General features: G+C 43.3%; 1 protein-coding gene across 2 annotated transcripts in view; it reads right to left on the bottom strand.

Moving 5' to 3' along the window:
- The window catches only part of TSPAN4 (tetraspanin 4), a 325,749-nt gene that overhangs the window by 225,801 nt on the left and 80,796 nt on the right, over positions 1–19,152 (bottom strand). The window contains exon 2 of one of the 2 annotated variants that reach the window (XM_044425531.1): positions 17,461–17,540. In XM_044425531.1, coding sequence (XP_044281466.1) covers positions 17,461–17,540 — 80 coding nt within the window. Of the gene's footprint in view, positions 1–17,460; positions 18,533–19,152 lie in introns of those variants that run through there. The other variant, XM_044425530.1, reaches the window with a different exon arrangement.

The raw sequence follows: 19,152 nt of genomic DNA, 5'->3' as shown, positions 1-19,152 counted from the left end.
ATGGTCTACAATAATCCCCGCAGGAACAGCCCTATTGCCAGCAAGAAAACCACCCTGTACAACACTATGCATGTAGGCACACTGTGCGTTACTTTAATGGAATGTAACTTTGAAGAGACAGAGAGTTCCCCCATCTGTTCCACCTTCTAATTACAAAACATACGACAAACATAATGCACATTACTGCCATGAAATAGTGAGCATGATCCATAATTTAAATGTACTGTGCACATACTTTATTTAACTCAGAAGGCATCTGTTATGATTTCCCTAGGTCATCCATCTTTCAGTCATTTGTTTAGCAGAGTTTTGCTCTTCTGAAATGCGGTGGTATTGTATTTACTATGTCCACCAATCAAGTCTCTCTAATATGTAGTTACATATGTAGCAGAACTAGCAGTGTGCTCAGTACTTGGGTAGGAAGGCAAGGCAAATATCCATCACACCCTGAACGGGGATAACTAATTCTCTTTTGGCATCTATGAAGTCTATATAAACCCACCTCCAACCCCCAACCCAAGCTAGAAGTAATGTTAACTGCAGTTGTAGTTATTATATTATACAGCAAGCACAGAGCAGAAAGATAATTAATGTAAGAAGGCTCTCTAAACTTGTAGTGAGGCAATAATGAAATTTAGATAATGCAAAACTCTAAGCCATTATTTTCAGAAGAAAGTTGAGAACACTGTCCATTAAAATCAGTGGTCTTGAATATGGTCCTTAATGAATAAAATAACTCAAATAATATTTCTACACCATATTGTTCTAGGTTGTTAACTTAGCACCTGAGAGCAGCTATCTATAGTTTTTGCTGCAGAAATTAAAAAAAAAACTATGAAAAGAAAAAACGAGAAACAGAAGCTATATAACCATCTTAGACATTAAATCAGGATGTCACAGCACTGGCCACTGCATTTTCCTTCAGATGGCCTGCAACAAGTTCCATCAGCCAGAGAAAATGGAAGAGTTTCCAGTCACCAAGCCAAGTGGTACAACTGGTAGCTCCTGCTTCAGTGAATGGGAAAAGGAGACCTGTGAGGTTTGCTCTGACTCCACCCCATTGCCCTTTTCTAGGATGGTGAAAGGGATAGATTTTCAGCCATCCACTTCTGAGCTAAGTGCCTCCCCAGCATGCCCGTGTGTGTTTAATGTAACTTTGAGTTTTTCAGTGGCAGAGGAAGAAATCAAAAAGTTTGGTGTTTTTAATTTATTCACCATTTTCTTAGACAAAATTCATCCAAGCAGATTTATGGGTCTGTTCTCCAACAGCAGCCAAGGATTTCTTCAGTGTTGCCACCATCTGCCTCAGGTGAGAAATCTGCGAGCTGCAGGATGTATATTCTCCTTTGCAACACTGGTACTGCTGCCTCTTCAAGAGTAGCAACAGGAAGAATTCCTTCCTTGTGAAGAATCCAGCATCATGGTGCCTTGGCTGATGTCCAGGGTGTGTTCACAAGCAGTGATGGTTAACTATGCATTAGGTGTGCCACCACTACTTGGATATGCAACCTCTCATCCACCTGTTTGGTGGTTATGTCATGTCATATTCAAAATGTTGGTTGCATAAGACCCCAGCAAATTGTGGGCTAATTAAGCCAAGATTTATTGCTACTGCCTGTGAACTAGGTCAGTGACTATTAAAAATACTATATTGGATGTTAGCCAAAAAAACCCTTACTGGTTTACATACATAACAGTATCAGAAAAAAGTGATTAAAACAAGGATCTAACATAAAGTTTAGTCCTTCTCACTTCAAAACTACTCTAATCCAGCTGGGTAACCAAGAATAATGTAATCACCAACTCTCAAGGTTCAAGTCATAAATCAGTCCTTCAGGAGAGTGCTTTAGAAAACATTAAGTTTTTAAAGCATAATAAAACTGGTGATCTGTTTATCTGCTTTCTGGTTCCCTAGTCTTCAGAATATTCTGCTTCCATATATTCTCTGCAGCAATCAGCGCTGGCAAATTGAGGTTCTCCAGATTTTAGCAGGCGCCCACAAGCCATTCAGACATGCTCCACAAACTGGATATCAACCTACTGCAGCACTAGAAGCAGAGAAAAGGACTGCTTCCCGACCCTTTCCCTGGGAGAAAAGAAGTCAGAAATTCAGTGATCCCATGAAATGCTGCAATCTAAATAAAATGCTAGAGCAATAATCTCACAAGTGTACAGTTACTTTTAAATTATGTGAAACCCGATCAAATAAAATGAGCAAGCTGTTTATATACTGCCTGCTCAGACTCTCTTGACAGAGGAACTAGACTTAGTTATGTGATAGCGTGTGTCACGGTCTGTGTTTCTCCCTCTGGGCACTATCGGTCTCACCAGAGTTTCTTGCCTAATGATTGTTTTTGTTACATAAGACTCTCTGAGCATACACAAAGTGTAGTGTTGAACCCCATCTAATGTCCATTTCCCAAAGCTCTCCTTATCAGCCCTTCTGGAGGGGGGCACATCTCTGCTCCCCCCATTGTGCCCCTCACTGGCCTTCCCTCCGAAGTTGGCAGCAAGCCACCAGCTCCACCTCCTCAAGGTGCAGGGGTTCTTCCCGTGACCACGTCTCCTCCCTTGGACTATAACTCCTCAAAGTTCCCATGGTCAGTTTGATCTGACCCCCTGCCTGCCCCCGGGCTAATTTCTCCCACCGCTACCTCCTGTTGGGCCCCAGGGCCTCGAGCCACAGCTGGGGGCTGCACCGTTTCAAATACAGTCTCATCCTCAAAGTCAGAATCTGAATCATCCGTCTGAGGGGAGAATCCCATGAGCATGCCTAAAGCCTGACAGTTCATGTGTGTGCAACAACATGTGTCATACACCTTATGAGCCTCTCATGAACCTGATCACCAAAGTGCACCCGCATTGCAGGGATCAGCGAAGTAGCCACAAAACAAGCCACAGGTCCAACTGGGTGAGGCAGGGAGGAGCGGCTGCCCTGCAGCACTGTGCCACCCACAGCGAGAGAGCCTGCTGTAGCCCGTGTGCCTTGCTCAGAGGGCTCCTTTTTCGGAGCGAGGCATCGGCAGAGAGAGGGAGAGGGAGCTGGCTCTGGCCACCTTCTCACCAGTACTGCACACTGAAAAGGGACCCCCTCTCCCATTTCTCTCCAGGACTAGTTCTTCCTCCTCGCATCAGAGCATCTCATTCCATAGGTGAGATACTGCATTAAGCAAGAGTATGTCACAGAGCTGAAATAACTGGGCTTCCGTAATGCAAGATATTATTCTCTCCCCGTCTCTTTTCTTCACAGCTATTATGCAAAGAATGGAACGTTAACAGTAATTTTGTCCGAGACTGTGGAATTTATCCCAGATGGAATAAAGTACATCTTGCAGAAAGATATCTAATCATGATGGCATGTCTACATTCCCCTCTCCTCAGGGAGTTCCACTATTTAGCACCACAAAGATCATCTCAGCACTCGGTTATTTCAAAGTCGGCAGTCATGGGGCAAACCGCACACTTCACTTCAAACAGGACCCTCATGCAAAGTGCCCTGCGGGGGGTGGGGGGGAGTTGAAAAAGAGAAATATTTGATCCAAGTTTTTGTTCTCTGGCCCCACCCCAACCATGTTAATCCCCACATGAGTCCAAAATACCGGCAGGGAGAAAAGCTAGAAGAAAAGTAGCAAATATGGACAGGATTAAGCATTTCCTTCCCCTCTTTCCAATGCAAATTTGGAACTCTGCAATGGATAAGAGGCCATCAGGATTTTTTATACCCAAATGTGCCATAACATCTAAACACATTTAGGCACATAAAAACAAGCTGCGAGGCATACTTCAAAGGTGAGCAAAACTACTGAAATTGGTATATTCCTTTTGCAGCTCAGAGAAGCTCTTTATTTTAAACAATACCTGCAAAATTACTTCTTTGAATGCTATGAGCATTATTCTCGTGACAATTTAATACTTTTAAGTTGCACGGATTGCAAAGAGCATTAAAGGAAATGCTTAACATTCTGCCACTGAAATCAAATAGATGCAAAACACAGTCCTGTGGACGTTTTTTTGGAATAAGTTACACTAATTTCAGTGAGGCTTCTTTTCTAGTTGACGTGCATGAAATTGTAGACAATGGCTGGTTTCACACAACACAACATTAAACTGGGTTGTCACTAAAATGTACATTCTCGCATTATGTGATCTCAGCCATGCTAACAAACAATGGCTGGTTAACCATGAACAACCCCTAGTGTACAAATCAGCAACAAACCATAGATTCTCTCTGTGGTTTTTTTGCAGTTAATAAATGTGGGGTTTTTTTGTTTTTGTTGTTTAGCACAGTGAAGTTCACATAACAAAACAAACCCATGGTTCAACAATGACCCAAACTCAACCCTTGAGTTTAGGTTGTCATGTTATGCAAAGCTCAGTTATAATGTATATTTATCTCTGGGTTCAATGTGAATCATTGTAACAAGGTTATATGAAGTCACACTGTATCTCACAGAAATGCATTTTGTCTGCCATAGGTGGTGGTGGTGTTGTTGTTTTTAAATCAACAGGCACACAAATTCTTGTATTCCTTGTTTCAAGATACCCTTGCTTCAGACCTGGACTTCCTGAGGATTCAGTGAAACTTAGAGTTAGAAACTAGCTCCAGCCTTCCTATGAGAAAACAACCTTGAAGTCTAACAACATCTCAGACTGATGCATGAAAAGATTTTATGAAAAGCGAATTGGCCACCAGAATGTTTCAAATGCCTGGGTATCTCACAGGATGATAAATGTTGAAGGTTTTTCCATATTCAGAGCATATTGTGACGGAGCTGGCCAGTAATGCTGCCTTTCTGAACTGAGGTCCTAATGAAGATGAGTGAGGCCATGGAAGCTTCACTCAGTGTAAAAGATGCCCATGCTATCGTGGGATGCATCCAGGGCAACTGAGACCTGGCAGAAGGGTATGCCACATGGTTCACTAAGGCCGGACTAATGGATAAGCATACTACTCTACAGCAGCAGAAAACAAAGCCACAAATATGCCTACTTGGATTCAGAACCTATTGACCTTAGCTGCTCGTGAAAAAGGAGTATTGCACCAAATTATGATAATACATTTAATTAACATGAGGATATTTTCTTAAATGAAATGCAAAGTAATGTGATTCACTGCAAAACTAGAGCAGGCCAGCAAAGAGAAGTGCTTGGCGTAACCTTTTTATTTTACTTTACTTATTTATCTATGTAACTATCAAGTCATCCAATTATAGATATGAAACATTTACACTTGGAATATGGGACAATATGACTAAAGAAGGAAGAAATCTAACGGGGAAGAAATGAGGACAAAGCAGAAGGTTTATTGTTTATATGATATTTATATATCATATAAATGATATATGAAATAATAATTAACTGTTAATACCCCCCCCCCCAATGGGGTCACCTAGAGTCAACAATAACAAGCAGTGGTTGCTCATGGCATTGGTATCCCCAAGTGCATGAAGTACTGCTGACCACAGGAGTGCTAAGCAGCTAATTGTTTGTACAGGATCAAGTTTCTTTAAACTTTCCCTCCCAGCCAAACTCAGAGGCACCTGCTGGATAGACTTCAAGCTTGGGCGCAGTTTCTGCTTAGCACTGCTTTGCCTATAAATGCTTAGAGAATTCAGTCTTAGTGCATTCTAGCAGGACTCTTTCCCAGCTGCCATTTTCTCAGAGCTTCTGCCTTCCCAGGTGCTATAATAAAAGTTGGTGTCCAGATCCAGGTGTTTGTTACTAAGAACCGCTCTAGAACCCCAGGCAATGAGGAAGCAGAAGCCATATTTGATCACTATGGGAAAATTGAAATGAAGTATTTCTTGACTTTACGGGATGCTTAGTTTTATGCCCTAAGGGTTAGGTTCACTGTGATAATAAGCCATGGATGGCTGGTCATGTGTGAAACAACCCAGAGTTAGACCATCAAAGGAGTAGGCTCACAAAGGGGTTTTGGCCCCTTCTCTCCCCCTTCAGTTCTCCTGCAGGTATCCCATGGGACACCACAGGAAGAATGACTTGTTTCCCTCCTGCTGCTATGATCACCAGCTGTTTCAAGCTGTGCAAAGGGTGTTGGTTCCCCCCCCCCAATTTTCTTTCAATTTTCTCTCTCAAAAGATCATGAAAGGATGCTGTCAAGCCAGTTTTCACAATCCCTGTTGAACAACGATGGACAAGCCCTTCAAAGTGCTCCAGCAGTGTTGGAGGGGCTGTCTATGGTATAATTCTTTTTAGCACAATGGGTCTTGAGTTACAAAAAGGCATTTTGGGCAGTTATTTTTAAAGTTTAGGTGCAGTATCATGACTGTGGGAATCTGGGGCCTCAGCTGGGGCAATGTCCTTGCCAAGAAAATCCTGGATGTAATTATTTAAAATTATTCCCATAACTTGGGAGAGATAGCAATCCAAACAAATATCCAGCTTTTGAAAGCTTCCTATTGCTAACATGCAGGGATAAACATCAGGGCTGTGGATTCTGCTCACAGAATTCCATCTGCTTGAATGGAGGGCTTGTGGACCTTCATCTCTGCACATAGAAACATGTAGGAAGTTGCCTTGTAGTAGGTCAGGTTCGTGTCCATCTGATCTAGGGGGTAGATGAATCAGCAGATCTTAGCGCTTGCTGGAGTTCTCCAAATTCCACCTTGAAGCTCATTCTAATTCAAATCTATATCAGATTGTGGGCATTTTTTTTCTTTCCACATGACTGTCATGCATATTTGTACCTATTACTACTACTACTACTACTACTACTACTATTTCTATACCACCATACTCTGGGTAGTTTAGAAAAAATGTGCATATCGTTGAAATATATGCATTCTTCTGTTATTGGCTAAAGTGTATTTATTTGCCCATATTATTTCATGTACATTTTTCAAATGTACATATCTATAACACAATTTGGAAAAGGTTGCAAGCCCAGAAGTGCATGGACTTTGATCACAGACTGAATCCAAGTCCATGTTTGATCCAGAAGGAGCAAACTGGATGAATGCTGATCAAAACTGAATTGAAAATACGCCTTGTTTAATTCAGCATTATTTACTCTGGCTTTCTCCAAAATTGTGCCCTCCAACTGTTTTGAGGAATTCAGTTCCACTCACCTAACACAGACAGTGCTTAAGGATGACAGGAGTTATTGTCCAAAACATCTGGAGGGCATAATGTTGAGAAAGGTTGGTCTCCCTGAATGGCAGCAACCCCTTAGTGTCTGGAGCAGAAGTTTTGCCACATGACTTGCTGCTGATTCTTTAAACAAAAGTGCAGTGGATTGAACCTGGTTCATCACTAGGGGCAAAAAAGCCTGGGTGAGGCGGGTGGAGGACTGCACTTAAAACAGGTGCCCTACCTCTGCGGACTTATTAAGAGAGCCACATGCATATCGCTCCCACTTCAGCCTCATGCCCCAGCTGTGAATACGCTAGCATTTCTGAAAAGTTCATAAAATCACGGTCAGATCCTTACAGAACAAGAGCTCAAAAGCAAACTCTTTTGCGCTGTTCTTGCAAATGCCACAGAAGCATTTTTTCCACAGGCAGTTGCTTGAATTTACATTCAGCAGTTCATCTACTGGGCAAATAGGAATAAAGGATGACCTATTTATAGAAAGTTGCCTTTATATTAACAAAGGCTGTTATTTTCAATAATTACTTCTATAGGAAGTTCTGCTTCCACCAGAGTAATTATCTACCAAGTATCTAAATACCAAAGGGGTTTGCCAATGAAAAAGTGCTGGGGGTAAGAAACCGGGCCCGTCACTTGAAGTCAGGTGTCTCAGCAATTGCTTTTGCTGAGGGTCTTTCACCTGTTCATCAAAATGGCAGGTATGTTCTGGTTTTCCATTCTTTGAAACAGAAGATTGTTTCTGGCCAATAGGAACTGCTAACGGATGGATCTGCAGAAAGCACAAGTGGTTTCTCCAGAAATGTCAGTGTTTTTCACATCTTGCCCCGAGGTAGGATATTTGGGCTGTACAGTGGTTTAGCCAACTATGCAAATTGGTTTTGTGCTGTGGAGGAGCCTGAAGCCATTTTCAGCATTATCTCTGTTTCGCAGTGTGAAACAACATTGTGAACATCAGTGTTCTTTTTCCAACTTATCTCCTCCTTCCTTCCAACATGCTCCTTGGATAAAAACTGTTTTATAAGTGTTACTGTATTTTGCTTTGGTTGTCAGCCACCATCGTTCCCAGGGGAAAACACTGTCTGCTTTACAGACAGAGGCTTGGAAATTCCTGTGTTCAGTTCAGTGCCATCTACTGTTGCTGAATAAATTATATACAGGAATACCATTTCTTCTCCTGCCCTCTAATTTCCTACGCTTGAACAACAAGAGTGAGAAAAATCTCCAAGATAGTTCATACAATCATTTTCTCTTACACACAAGCAGCCACAGCCTATTGGGCAATTATTATGAGGGAAACAAAGAAAATGAATTTAGCAGTGCACAAATACATCCATCAGCAAGTTTTACAATATGGCAAAGTGTCTTCCAGATGACTCTGTCTCAGGAATCACAATGGCTATATCAGGATCTCACCCAAATCCTGCCCCAGTTTCTCCATGCAAGGTTAACCTTCAGGTTTGTCAGGTCCACTCACATGCAGGAACAAATGTCTGTGTGAAATGAACCCTAATGTGGCCAAAAATCATCCTTAATTCAGGACAGAAAAGAAAATTGGAGGAATTTCTAAAGAGGACCTGTTCTTCCCCTGCCATAAGAATACAGATACAAATACACAGCATATCTCTCATATTTCTTTGGCTACAGTTCTTAAGAAAAACATCTATACAAGCAATTATTTTCATTATGTACCTCATACTAGTAAGGCTTGCATGTTGTGAACATAGAATATATTCCCAAAAATCTCTCCCCCCATGGAACTGTGAAAGTACATAAAGGCAGCAATCCCAGGCATGACCAGCATTTTCTACTTTCAAACTTAAGAATAATGGACTTGCGTTAAAAGAAACCAAACAGCGGCTAGACACCAGGAGGACTTTCCTCCCTGTCAGAGCAGTACAACAATGGAACCTATTACCTGGGGAAGTTGTAGGCTCTCCTTTGCTGGAGACATTCAAAAAGTGTCTGGACAATCATCTGAATGGGATGGTGTGAGCTGGTGCCCTGCAGACCTGGTGGCCTTCTGGCCTCTTCTACTATTCTATGGCTTACATTATGGTGGGCACAGCAATCTCTCTTCCCTGTTCTCCAGTTTGTAATCAGGAAGCGTCATTCAGTTCAACAGTCTGCCTCATGTCTGGCTTGGCTTTTAATGTGTTGGGTGCTATGAGACAGAATTGGTACCCTAAACCTTTTACCATTGGGCATTAAGACTTTTCCAGTAATCAGCTCATGTCAGGGTACCTTAACAATGGGAGGAGCAGTATATTTTATGCCCCAATTTTGGTATTCCAATTTTGGTATACCCTATTTCCAGACTTTTCTATGAAAGTGTCTCGCAATAGATGTGGAACAGATCCATAATGCATTTCCAGGCTCCTTATCCCTTTACTTTCCTACTCACTGTATCTTTTCAAAGGAAACAACTGATACCCACCAGGGGTATTAAGCTTTCTATGACTTTTAGGCTGGTACAGCATTTCTCCTTTAGTTTCAGTAGCCCAGTGAAGTCCATGATGAGATCTAATGAGGAAGATACCGTAAGTTTTACCATTCATTAATGGTGCCACGGTTTTGTTTTACTGAGTGTTTGTCTTACAACACAAAAATTATTTTGTACCACTGTGTGTACATTTATGCCAGTAGAATTTCTACCTGCCTTAGCTGCTTATCATTCTTGGGTTCTCTGTCACAAACCAAAACAAAACAAAAATAGCTTTGCAAATGCAAAGTGAATTATATCCAAATACACACAGCAGGTGCTGTATGGAACCTTCTCCCTGTGATTTAATTTCCTTCCCACTTGAGATCTTTCAGGACCTCAGCAATGTCTCTCTACCGCCACCCAGTGGTCATGCTCAGGGGGAGGTCACTGAGCATATCACGACGGAATTCCTTCTCCAGTAAGCAGCCAGCCAGTTATCGGTTTTAGGATTAAACTGCCCCTACAGTTAAGCACACATTGGATTGCCTCTACTTTTGGAGGCTTTTCCTCTTCCAGAGATTAAGGAGCTCGACTGTGACATTTCAACACAAATCCTAATAAGTCCAGCAGACTGGCATGCCATCTTAAGAGATGCAAAAAGACAAAATCCCCCGTGACCTCCTGTTTGTTCTCCTTGCTCTCAAGAGGGAAATAATGGAGACCAGACAAGTTGCACTGGCTGATGCACTGTGATCTAAGCATGAGCTTTGCTCACAGGCTCACATGGCTGTTCTAGTGGGACGAGGGATGGCACTTTATAGTGTCTTCACAGTGTTGGCTCAGAAGTCAGTCCCAGGCAGCCTGCACAAATGGTTTATCTACTACCCTTGTCACAGCAAATGATATTCCAGTATGACATGTGTAGGTATCTGCCAAGAGCTAGGATAGCATGGCAAGTATCTTCTATCACAGATTGGGTAAGCATGGCACAGGGGTGGTTAATGGGGCACAACTGCTTGTCAAATATGGCTTTTTAAGCACCCCCCCCCATCTATGTGTGCTGATGCCACCCAATGTGTGCCACGCAGTTTACCTAATTATCATTACCACTCGCAGCCTTTTATCCAGCCAAGCAAGGGTGCCTGGTTGGCAAACTACCCATAACCCATGACTTGTTCTAGGCTCGCTAGGTGGTTTGTTGTCTGCCCCAGACATCCACCCTCATTCAGACATCACGCCATGCCCAGTGAGGGTAATTATGCACATCAACTGGTACATTTGGGGGTATTTAATAAGCCAATGTGGTTTATTGGCCACATTTGTGCCATGCATTGTGTGGTCCATTGTGTGGAACAGATGGCAGGCACATGACAATTTGCACAGTACAGACCATCCCTCCACACATACTTGACTATCATGACTATATCATGACACAAGGCACTTGCTCCTCTTATCTATCCGTGCAGAGTTAAAAAGCAGAGCACCTCCAGAGTAACCCACACGAGTTTAAAAGGGCCCCTACAGAGGTGCACTGCATCCTTATTTCATTTCCCCCGTGGTATCCCTGCCAAGTAGGGCTGGGGCATCACCACCACCACCAAGTAAGTGGCATGTTCCATGTTCTTTCTTCCAGCAAGGAACTGAGGAGGCTTACAAGAGTGTCCCCCTCTCCACTGTCCCCACAACAACAACCTTGTGAGGTAGCTTAGGCTGAAAGGCAGTGTCTGGTCCAAAGTCACCAAGTGGGCTTCATGGATGAGTCCCAGTCCAGCACTTTTACCCAATGTGCCACCCTGACTCTCTATTGTGTGTAGATGGCACTACAACTTGGTCCCAGGTGCGGCACTTCTTTTTCCTCACAAGCATAAATGGGGGTGCCCTCGAGTCACTGCGGGGGTACTACTGAGGAATCTAACTTGCTGCTGTCCCATGGTGACCCAAAACCACTAAAATTCAAATTTGCCTCATCTGTATGGCTTCTACCCCATCATGGGTTCCGTTTCCTTGTCATACTATAGAGTGACGCATTGTAAAACTGGCATCTCAGAGAGACCAATGACTTAAAATTTAAATCTATTTACCCAGAAGCAAAGGTTAACTGTTTCATCACTGCATCATACTTTAAAAGCCCAGGCTTGACATTACATTGTTTAACGGTGCTGCATATCAGGGTTTCATACTGATCATTCACAGCTGCTGATTAATGTGATATTGTAGTAAAACATTATTTTGTCGTGTGTGTGTGTGTGTGTGTGTGTGTGTGTGTGTGTGAGTGAGAGAGAGAGAGAGAGAGCAAAAAGCTGCTCTTCCATCAGCCACCACAATCTCTAAATGGACAGTAGGTGGCACTATGCAAGATCAGGAGCAAGGCAAACACTTTACAGTAAGAGTATGTAAGAATTTCATTTCCGTTCGTTAAATGTCAGAAATTGCCCCATTTGCAACCCCTAAAATGAATGTATTCTGTGAGCAAAGCTTTCATATTCCCAAACCTGTGACTGCATTTTCAAAGTGCATTTGACAGATGCTCATTTTCACTCATTAGTCAATAGAGGGTGGGAAATGCAATTGGTTGCTTCTCCCATTGCCTCTTTTACAGCAACATGGGAGAAATCAATTTGAGTTCTTAAATTAAAAAACCAAGATGTTATTAAAGCCTTAGTAATGGGCCAATTCCATATAAAACATAGCAACAAACTCAGCTTTGCCACCAAGTACTCTGTGGCCACGCTGACTGGTAACAGTAAGGACTGGCATCCAACACAGCTGGAGAGCACCAGGGTTGTGGATCATGCCTATGACGATCCTCTTTGGAAAGTCCCTCAGCATCAAAAGCAGTGTGCTATGTGACATGCATGTTCAAGTCCATTGTTCAAGAAGCACACTGCAATGTTCCTTTAGATGGGCTGAGCAATGCACACAGTTCTATGGATTCTGGACCTTATCTGTGAGAAGCTTCTCAGAGAGTCATCTTAGATGCATAACAGTTCTACTAATCCAGGGGTAAAGAATAGGCAAGACTATACATCTCACCAAAGACCTGTTTCATGGTGCTTCTGGACAAAGCTTTTATGGTCAGCTGCACTGCTCCATTTCTGGAATGCATGGGAGACTGTATCACATCACCTTTGATGTCAAGCCTTCCCATGTATCCCCCCGCTTCTTTCATTTTTCTCTTACCACACAAAACTGGTTTAGGAGAAATCTAAGGAAGAGCTGCACAATATCTTCTGATTAGCAGCACTAGAAGCCATCAGTCTGGAAGTACTGTTAAAGTACAAAAAGCACTTGGAATAAAACAAGCCCACTTTAGGTACGGAAAGAATTCAAGTCTGCTGCTGCAGTGACACTTTTGACTGATCCTGCCCTGAGGTGACAGGTAGGATTTTAAACTCAGAATGGCAAAAGTCAACAACGTTTGGATGAAGTAAATGTTTTGCCACTGAAGCAAAATATCTGCTTCTCCCCAATCCTAGGCATGTACCCTAGTATATTTGCCCTTGCCCTTAATTTGTTTCACATCATGCATCCAGCAATGCACCTGAAAAGCAAAGCAATTTATCTGGCAAAATTTGCCTGGATGCATGTTTGAACATTGTTCAGAAGAGTTTATTCTGTAGTTCCTGTTGATTTTTTTCAGAGGGTTCAAAGCAGCACCAATACATTTAAGAACATATTGAAAAAAACTAGAAACACAGAATGGATTGTTCACTGGAAAGAAGAAATTGTCAAGCAGTGTGGTACTGGAAAATACATTTGCATCTGTGTGTACATGCACATGTATGCATGTTAAATGGCAAATCAACACAATCTTCAGTGCGGCAGAGAAAATGCTATCAGACCTCCAGCTGCAATCAAACCTCACTTCTCTGTTTCCCTTTTGGTTCCTCCAGGTTTTTGCTGCTGCCCCCACTCTCTGCAGCCAGAGGTCTCCTTTGGCACTGGCTATCATTTCCCATGAGTACTGTTCATAGGCTTGGTTCTCAACATCTTCAGAATCGTTCAGAATAAGCAACCGCTATTGCATTGCATAAAACCACACACCAGAGTAATTAGCTTTAGTTTGAAGAATAGGCTTGGCTCAAGAAAGATCCTTTGTGCAGCCCTATGAGCGCTGTAAGTGGAACAAGTGTCCCTCCCATCACTTCTCTCTGTTCTCTCACTCTGTTCGGTCTCCTAACTTCACAGGTTTAAGAACACCAACCCCCATTCAAATGACTATTGCCACATTGTTCCGGGCCCTGAAGATTCACAACAGGATGTTCAATCAGAGTGACAAATCCAGGAAGAGGTCAGCGTTAGCTGCTTCATACTTAGAGGTAGAGCAGAGATGCTGAACCCCAAGAATCTGGCCCGGTGGCAAGCACCAATCTGTCCAGAGGTCCTCACCATGAGAAGTGTCCCCACTACACCCCTTCACCCTAATTACCAATGGATTGCTTGTTTCTGGGCTTTTGCATGATCTGCCCCCACCTCCAACCCCATTCCAAAAGGTTGAAAGTGTGCTCCTAAAGCTTAATTCCTGCCAGTAAGAAATTTTAACTAAAATACACTGGTACTTTCAGTGTTTCACATGACCCTTTTTGTGTTGTCCCTTCCAACCCTGAGCATGCAGCCCTAAGAGTTTCTATGAAATTCAGCTTGATCATCACACTGAAATAGGGCCCACACCCCTACAGCAGAGTGAGCTTAAGGATCTTGCCATGGTTCACAAAAACAGCAGTACCACTTCAGATTTCAGCAGGGCAGGCAAATTGCTTCTCTGCAAGGTGGAAAGGCCTGCGCTTGAATACTGCTGAGTCAGATGAGACCATCAATCCCAGTACTATACTAGGGACCTATGAGGAATCGAAGGGGCTGGTGATGAAAGGCAGGTGAGTTTTCTGGATTTGGTCCTATGGATTCTGTTGCAATACGGAGCTGATGCAGACCTGAAATAACAAAGGCCAACCCAGCATTAGGACACCTGTTTTTAAAATGGGTTATAATTTGCTTATCCTTTTTGACTGGCAGGGAAAACTGCACAACATTTGTGCCTTTGCTCCACAATGTGCATATTTTGCTGTAAATTTGAAGAAATTTGGCCAAACTGCAGCACTCAAGCTTGCATTTTCTACAAATCTGAGACTGTCAGAAAATTCAAAGTAGCCAAGGAAGATTGTGTGCATCGGCAGGGAGAGGAGAGTGGTCCCCTACCTTTCATACTAAGTGCTACAACAACAGGAGCAGCAGTAGCTCAGATCTAACAGGCTGGTCCTGATTGGCACAAATGGTGTTAGAACCCAAAGACTTTGAGCAAGCTCATGGAAGCCAGAAAAAAGCCCTGACTTGGGCCACTTTTGATTACACTGACAAAAGTAGGCACAGAAAAATGTTGTGCCTGGCCACAACTGTACTCCAAATAATTTCTTCTGTGCACTTCTGATCTAGTCCCGAGACACAGGTAGCTCACAACTCCTACACTGTACCCACCACAGAAACATCAGAACATTGGAAGCAGCCCTACCACTGGTCCATCTGTCCCAGTACTGTCAGCACAGGCTGGCAGCAGCTCTCCAGGATTTCAGGCAGGGAGCTTCTCCAGTCCTAGCCAGAGATGCCATGGAAGCAGCCTGGGACTTTGCATGGAAAGTAAGTGCTCTGCTGAGATATGATCCTTTGCTAGGGGTGAAACCTTGAGAAAAAAGAAGGATGCAAATAAAAATGAGAAACTTCTATCTCTCCCTTTCAAAACAAAACAAAACACTGTAGCATTTTCACTGTGAAATATTCCCAAGGAAACAGCTTTTTTTCAGTCCTCCCATTGTAACTATATGCACATCATAAGCAGCAGCAATTCCTTTGAAAAAAAAAAGGGGGATATGAATGTGCTACGGTTCAGGATGAATGGAAAGAGCTGTAAGGCTCTGCTGTGCATCATTTTTAAGGAAGACTATTCATGCCAGTCCTCTTAATTTTCTTCTGCATATATATTTCAGCTGGCTGAATGAACTATAAACTCAGCCAACAACCAACAAAGGGCTTAGAGAAGCGGATGGCTTAAAAGGACGAGAAAGCCACAGTCCCCATCTTTTCAGGAAGCTTTGAGGTAAGCTGGGATAAAGACCAGGGGATATTTAGACCCCCAGCAGAGAGAATCAGGAACTAGAAACAGATGAGTCTGATTGATATTTTCTATCAGATTATCTGGGGCTTAAATGGAGTCCCCCATCCTTGTTTCAGAACTTCTCACAGGAACTGAGTTCATGTTCAATACATATATTGTTGGTAAGGAGCAGAGCGGAAGAAGGGAGAAGTGTATTAAGAAGGGAGGGTTGGTTAAACAAGCCAGATCTGACCTTTGCAAAGTAGCTGGCATGCCCACCTCCTCTCCCCACTCAACAAAACCACGGCTGTTGTTTTCTCTTTGTTCCTTCTTTTACCTCGTTCCTGCCTGCTCAAAATGTCTTTTAATGGCAAAAGGAAAGGGAGGTAGGAAAATGGGCTAGTTGGCAACTGGGGTGTCACGCTGATGCTACTGCAGATTTTACTTAGGTCCTGCCAGTTGCTGTCTTCCAACGTTCCAGTTGTTTATGATGTGAGCTAATGTCAGATGAATTTAGCTTTGCTTGCTGCTTCCTGGGTTCTGTGCCTGCTAAAATAAGCCCGACTCTCTGCATGCTGGCCCATCTGCACACAAGCAAATATGCTACCTAAGGGAGCTAATATGCACTAAAACATGCACCCCTTAGCCAGAATCTGTTAATACAAAACTAAAGTAGCAGGAAGGCCAAGAGAAAAGTTTATGAGCACTAGTTGTGATTTTCCAGTAACACCACCTTCCCATAGAAGGATTTGCCTAGAGATACGACTTTGCTTTCAAGTTCAGGCTTTTTTAATACTCTTCATGAAATAAAAGCAATGCAATAGCTTAGCACAGGGGCTGAAAGTTACTTTTTGGATGTCCAGTCCACATTCTGTGCAGAAGATCTATTTCTGTGATGCAAAGTCTCTCCTTACTGCAGAAAGCCAAGTGCTAGCCTGCTAACCTACTTTAGCCCAGCTCCAGTATCACAAATAGCAATGATGATACTGTCAGGCATAGGTAACCATTTCATCATGTGCTTTTCCACAATGTGCATATTGATGCTAATAATTCCAGGTCAGAGAACAACAATATCTGTTCGCTGAACATTTCATACCAGGGCCACCTTTAAAACAGGAAAACTCTGTGCAAATGTGCCTGAACTCACATCTGAGGTCAGCTTAATGATCCTGCAGAGCTATTAACCACATATTGAGCTCGGTGCACACACGAAAGTTTGAGTGGCACAGGGATAAGCAATGAATTCACAGTCCCTGGAACAGCATCAAACATGTATCCATTTTAACAGGATTGATGAAGTGCACAAACAAACAAACAAACAAACAGAACAAGTTAAGCATCTCTATGTTCTTAGCATATAGTAACTCACGAGCAACTTCACTGGCCAGATCGCGAGCCAGGCTACATGTTATACAGGCTGAAATAGCCAACTGACTGAGCCAGCATGCTGGACTGTACCAATGGACTGTGCCACTCCAAAATGAGGGTGGGGATTCCCTATTTTTCAATGCTCCCCCACATAAAATGCCCCCAGCACACAATAACTGGCATATCAGAGAGAAGACTATGCTAAACTTTTCTTTCTGATGAACTATGTATTCTACACAGAGAGAGATTATTTCATATGTGATACAGCATTAAAAAACATGGAACCCCCGACCTGCAGCCAGAAGTGGTACAGTCCAGGATTATGCCACCTCAGTCTTCCATTTCATTCTGTATAATGTGTAGAAGAGCTGCCAGTTTTCTGTTTTTCACCATTACTCACTACCTAAAGGTTTGGAGAAAAACAATCTACAGGCTTTTTTAGGGGAACAGATCCCAAGCACTTACTCATACTCACCCAGAACAGAAGGTTGAAGACAAACATGAGGTACTTAATGCACTGCAGGCAGTTGTGAGCCATGCTGCACCTCTTCAGTTCTAGAAGGAAAATAAAGGAGAGATCCAAGTAAAAGACCACATACTTGTTCCCTTTGGGAGATGTGTACTTAGCCTTGGTGGCCTTAGGGCCCGGGTTAGTGTGGAATCCAAAAAAAGAGTTGCTTGCGGCCCCAAACTGGCCGCCATACATGCTGCTGTAGCGACGGAAAGCGCCATTTGGAAAACTGTAATCCTTGCTGTCCAGAGAAGGGCTCCTGTGATACGTTGATTCATCCGTGCTAGATCTGCGCATTGTGACGTCAAAAGTGTTCCACAATTATTATTGACAAGGATATCTGTAGGCTTATTTTATTGAGAAGGGGCAGGTTGTGGATGGCTTCCTTATTGGTTCCCCCCACCCTATTGCTTTCTGCCAGCTGTTCTTTTGCCTGCCATCCTGTCAAATCATAATGTGTGCTGCAAAAGCAGCCCGTTGGCTAACTGAAGCCCACTCAGCCAGGAGTTAGGAAACAATGTGCTTACTTGTTGAGAAGTCTCTCATGCACAGAAAATATTCCCTTTGGTGTCACAATCTCCCCCTCCAGCTGCTAGCAGAAAAAGTGGGGGGAAGAAAGCGAGAGAAAGAGAAAGATACTGTACCCCCAAAAATTATTTTGGTTTGGTTAAAAAAGAGAGAGGTGATCTTGCTTTTTATTCCAAGTTCCATATGAAACCTTGACTCCACATTGCCCCTCCAAAAAGCAGGGATGCTGCACAGAACTGAGACTAGGAACAGAGATTATCCGAATGGCAAGCAGCTCCCGTGCCCGGCTCCTCTTGCCCACATTGCTCTGTCCAGAGGTGGCTCGAGCTCACTTAAATGATTTCCCCGTCTCCCCTCGCACAGAGGAAGCCTACGACAGTGACCGCGACTGGGGCTTCGTTCGCAGTGCTGCCGCTCCTTTGAGATTCCAATCCAGTCATGCTCTCCCTGTGCTACTAACACAGTCACAGCTCTCTGGTCTGTTCCTGCATCTGAAGCGAGAGGCAGGGGAAAGAGGCTTTTCTTACTGTATCTCATGAATGCCTGCTCAGCACTCTCTCCGGCTCATGGCCCCCCTCCCCCAGCCAATCACATTGACTCTCAGACTATACTACTCCCCCCACCACCTTCTTTAAAATAACCCCCTCCCCTCGGCTTCTTCACAGCAAATCCAACATGAGTTGTTTTTAACCAATCAGTGCACTTGTGGAGAAACTACTCCGTGTGCCTTAAACCTAATCGGAGTCATCCCCACTAAGTAATTATATTCTCACTCTGCCCTGTGGAAAGGGGGAGGGCTTCATTGGATTTATAACAAGGAACCACAGCATTTACAGCTGTCCCAAGGGTATTTGCCCCTAAAAGCAGGGAGCTTATTCATCTCACAGAAGATGCTTGTTTATTGAGGAAGAACTTCTAAGCTTTCTTTGAGAGGCTGCTTTTTTCAATCTTATTTGACATGTCTGAGCCGCTGCTCTGATTCCTCACTGTGGGGGTGTCTATGTTTCACTTTTCCATTGTTCTAATCAGACATGCCATTCACTTGACATTCTGTCAGCTTCGCTTCTTTCCATCTCAGGTCCCACTCACACAGCACTCCCAGTTGAGTGCCCCAGTGTAGTCAATCAA

Source organism: Varanus komodoensis, unplaced genomic scaffold (assembly GCF_004798865.1).
Source record: "Varanus komodoensis strain SLA01 unplaced genomic scaffold, ASM479886v1 scaffold16, whole genome shotgun sequence".
In the NCBI taxonomy this organism is placed as follows: Eukaryota; Metazoa; Chordata; class Lepidosauria; order Squamata; family Varanidae; genus Varanus; species Varanus komodoensis.
Note: the sequence above shows the minus strand (reverse complement) of the source record. Positions and strands in the feature narration are given on the sequence as shown.